Source organism: Sinocyclocheilus grahami, unplaced genomic scaffold (assembly GCF_001515645.1).
Source record: "Sinocyclocheilus grahami isolate Dianchi unplaced genomic scaffold, SAMN03320097.WGS_v1.1 scaffold202.1, whole genome shotgun sequence".
Classification (NCBI taxonomy): domain Eukaryota; kingdom Metazoa; phylum Chordata; class Actinopteri; order Cypriniformes; family Cyprinidae; genus Sinocyclocheilus; species Sinocyclocheilus grahami.
This window is the reverse complement of record NW_015505381.1, coordinates 1,035,008-1,038,620: the sequence shown is the minus strand read 5'-3', so window position 1 is coordinate 1,038,620 and position 3,613 is coordinate 1,035,008. Positions and strand designations below refer to the sequence as shown.

Below are 3,613 nucleotides of genomic sequence, written 5' to 3'. Positions count from 1 at the left end.
TGGATCTCATTCACAAAAAGACTTGACAGCTGGGTCTTTCTTTCTATTGTATTCTGGTTACAAACCTTCAAATTCCAAGTAAAATTCTTAATATAAAACAAAAAAAATCTAAATCTCATATTCTGTAGTGAAGCCTTTGAAAAGTGCATTCCCCTTCATTACTGACTTTTAGAAATGAAGTATAATATTTGCACAGTATATGAGCTGTTTGGTGGTATGTTGAAATTATGAGCTATTGCACAACTCTTTAAGAGACTTATACACATGAAATAGAAGAGTTCAAATAATTTGATTGCAGTTGGTCAATCTTAGGAGAGCCAAACAAATTGAACATTGGTTAGCATTAAAAATATGGGAGATTATGAACTGCAAGACTCGTTTATTCAGTTTCTTTAATGTATTGAAAAAATAATTTTTTCCATATTGCAGCTGATTTATAAAAGCAACAAGCCTTGAGATTTTTGCTTTAAACTATATTTAAGGCGCAACTCTACTTTAATGCTTTTATGCCATTTTCACATGAAATCCTCAGTCAAATGTTTTTGAACATGATACGTTGATTTTGAAAAATGCAGAAGAGATTCTTTTATATAAAAAGCATTTATTACAATATTTATTAATACATGGAACAATATTAGACATTTTCAGAAGTAAACTCCAGTCCGTTTTCATAAACATCAGATGTATCCAATGATGTCATTGCATATGATAGGCTGTCGACTCCCCGTCTTCATGACAGCGCTGAACTGATAAAAGTCTGGTCCCAATTGGTGCAAACTTGTGTGAGACTGGTGAAAGAACGGTTTGGGGGCTTGAAATCCCACAGGACAAGACATGCGTTTAGTGCAAGCCTTTCTCTCCTCAACTCCCTTTGACATGCCCGCTAATTTCCGCCGCATGTTGACCAGAAAGTCCTTGGCTATTTTGCGGCTGGCGTTCGGCTTGAGTTCCGCAGAATCTGGGCACTCTGGAAGATCCATCCAGTTCTTAATAAGATCTGCAAAGCTGTTGTCCCCAAGAACCAACGGTTGCCTGTTACGGCCTCTGGTTAACAAAGACGTGGTCCAGTCCGTTGGGTCGCTGGCCTCAAACGATGTCCAGCGCTCCAGGCATGCATCTGATGTGGATTTGGGTCGGATTCGGTTGGTGCGGACGCACGCGGACGATGAAACGCGCACATTCCTCGTACGCCTCAACACCACACCCTCGTCCTGCCACGATGCTTCAGAGTATCCCGAATCAAAGTCCAGGCTTTTCACGCTGCTCGGGGAGCCTTGAGGTAGATGGCCAACACCGGCTTCCTCATCCTCCTCTTCCTCCAGCGGACTGGCCAGGCAGCAGGCCGAATCATAGGTGCTGGCATCGGAGATCCGCAGGCGACTGAGCTGCTCTCGCTGTTGCACCCTTTTTTGACAGGCTCGAGTCACGTACGAGCACTTTGATTGGTCGGTGGGTTCTCGTATCTGCTTCAGATCCTGCAGAGACCTCATCATGTAGCGCATCTGGTCCCGGAAACAGTCATCTGAACTGCGAACGCACAGCTGGAGGAAAAAAACAAGATGTTAGTGTATTGACTACACAAACTTCAGGCTACGTCATCCATAAGGGCTCTAGATGCAGATGCATTTTTCATAGAATTACCATCGGTGTACCTTTTTTTTTTTAAACAAACCGCCTCGCATTGGAAAACAAACCATGGACCAGGCCAATCAAACAGGCCATAAAGTTGTAAATTTTCCCCTCAGATGAAAGCAGTCCAGAGTTTTCCACAGTTTAATCCAGCAGCATTAATCAACAACATGAGTAGGAGAGAAACAAACACACAATCCATTTGGCAGAGTCTCAGGGGAGAAGAGTAAGAGCATGATGCATGCAGATACGGCCGCACCGATTGTGGGAACGAGAAATAAGAGGAGTCCCTTCCTGCACTGCTTCTTGAGGTGGGAGAAGTGTGGCCTGCCTTTCTTCCAGTTCATGATTAATGCACGGATTGTTGTGGTCAAAAAGGATATGATGTAATTTTTTGGGACAATGCTGCACTGTTTTGGCTATAGTTCACAGTGAAATGGCGATCAGACTAATTGTGTACATGAGTCTATTTTGGAGGATTTAATACAAAGAAAGAAAGAAAACCACCTTTACAGTAATGCACTTATGCATTGCTGATGTAATTCCCAATTATAAGTAGATATTCTAGTGTCATTGCTATAATTACATATTTTTATAGAGAAATAAAATATAAAATAAAAAACAGATACATTAAAATATCGAAAAATTGTTAAATAAAAATAAATGCTATTTTAGTATCATTGAGATGCTATTATATATTTGTAATAGTTTTACATATTTTTGTATTTTCCATTTTCATTTTAATAAAGTTTAGTCATTATTATTTTTTCTTTTTATTAAATGTCTATTCAATTTGTATTGATTTTTATTTCAATTTTTGCTTTAGTTATTTTAGCACATCAAGTTAAACTATATGAAAATGAGAAGAACATTTATTTCAAGTAAAATCTTATTTCCAGTGGTTTTATTTTTATAACAACAACAACAACAACAACTCTCCAGAATGTCTTGCACCCTCAATTCTAACAAACACAAAATTCCTCTTGACCAGGCTTGGCAATATCAAAATAGATTCAATCTTTCTAAGGTCCACACCTCTTAACAACCAGAAAGTCCCTGTTTTCCAGATAACATCCCCCTACTCTCAGGTGATTTACTTTACTTTCACTTCCAGCACTGCTGTAATATCTAAGCATTTGAACTTTTTTTGGGAATGCTTTTGAAAAGCAGGAAAAAACACCCATGAATGTGTATAGACTGGTTTGAGGCAGAGCTATAGGACCAGTGACCACTCCATGATGTTATCACAGCTTTGAGAATTTAGCCATTTGGCTCCAAGCTGCAGGTGGGTCGGTTGCCGGTGGGTGTGTGTGTGTGAAAAGCCAGCGGTTGCCAGAGGCCACGAAAAATGCATAGAGCTGGTTGGCGGTTAACCTCCATCACTGGTGAAAACCTACATTTAATTTCACAATTATGGTTCAAGATAGTTTATAATGCCTGAGGGAGGCACAAAAGGCATCAGTGCATGAGTCACATTAATATTTGAGCTAAAACTATAGAAATGTTAATGCAGAATATGAACAAATGAATTCAAGATGCCACATACAGCTTTTCAGACTCTAAACTGACATTTAAGTGAAAGTGTACAAAGAACAACACCTTACAGTTTTGGTGCCAAAACCACTATGGTTACCAAGGTAAATGTTTTGCAAAGGTTTCTGCAAATCGTCCTCTCAGAGACAGAAGTGAATTGACTATTTGATTCTGTTACTAGTACAGAACTCAAAACAACATGCTGATGACTTTTTGCCAGCCCAAGTACACGGTTAATAAAAGAAAAACCTAGAATAACTAGTATGTGTTATAATTTCATATTCCGTATACTGCCGTTCATTCAATATGACTATGTTCTTTGTTAAATTGCACGAATTTTAGACTAAAGACGCAACCCTTGTAAGAAATATGATCTTTTTAGACTATAATATCGTCTCCAGATGAACAAGCAAGCAAGCAAAGTAAAACACTTACCATGTTTTTTTTTTTT

At 38.7% G+C, this 3,613-nt stretch overlaps 1 protein-coding gene across 1 annotated transcript; it reads right to left on the bottom strand.

Annotated features, from left to right (window-relative positions):
• Positions 1-584: 584 nt before the first annotated feature.
• On the bottom strand, positions 585-1,631 carry LOC107595459 (protein FAM212A-like). Its single transcript, XM_016285865.1, has one exon. The coding sequence runs from the start codon at positions 1,500-1,502 to the stop codon at positions 678-680; it is 825 nt and encodes a 274-aa protein (XP_016141351.1). The 5' UTR covers positions 1,503-1,631; the 3' UTR covers positions 585-677.
• Positions 1,632-3,613: the final 1,982 nt, after the last annotated feature.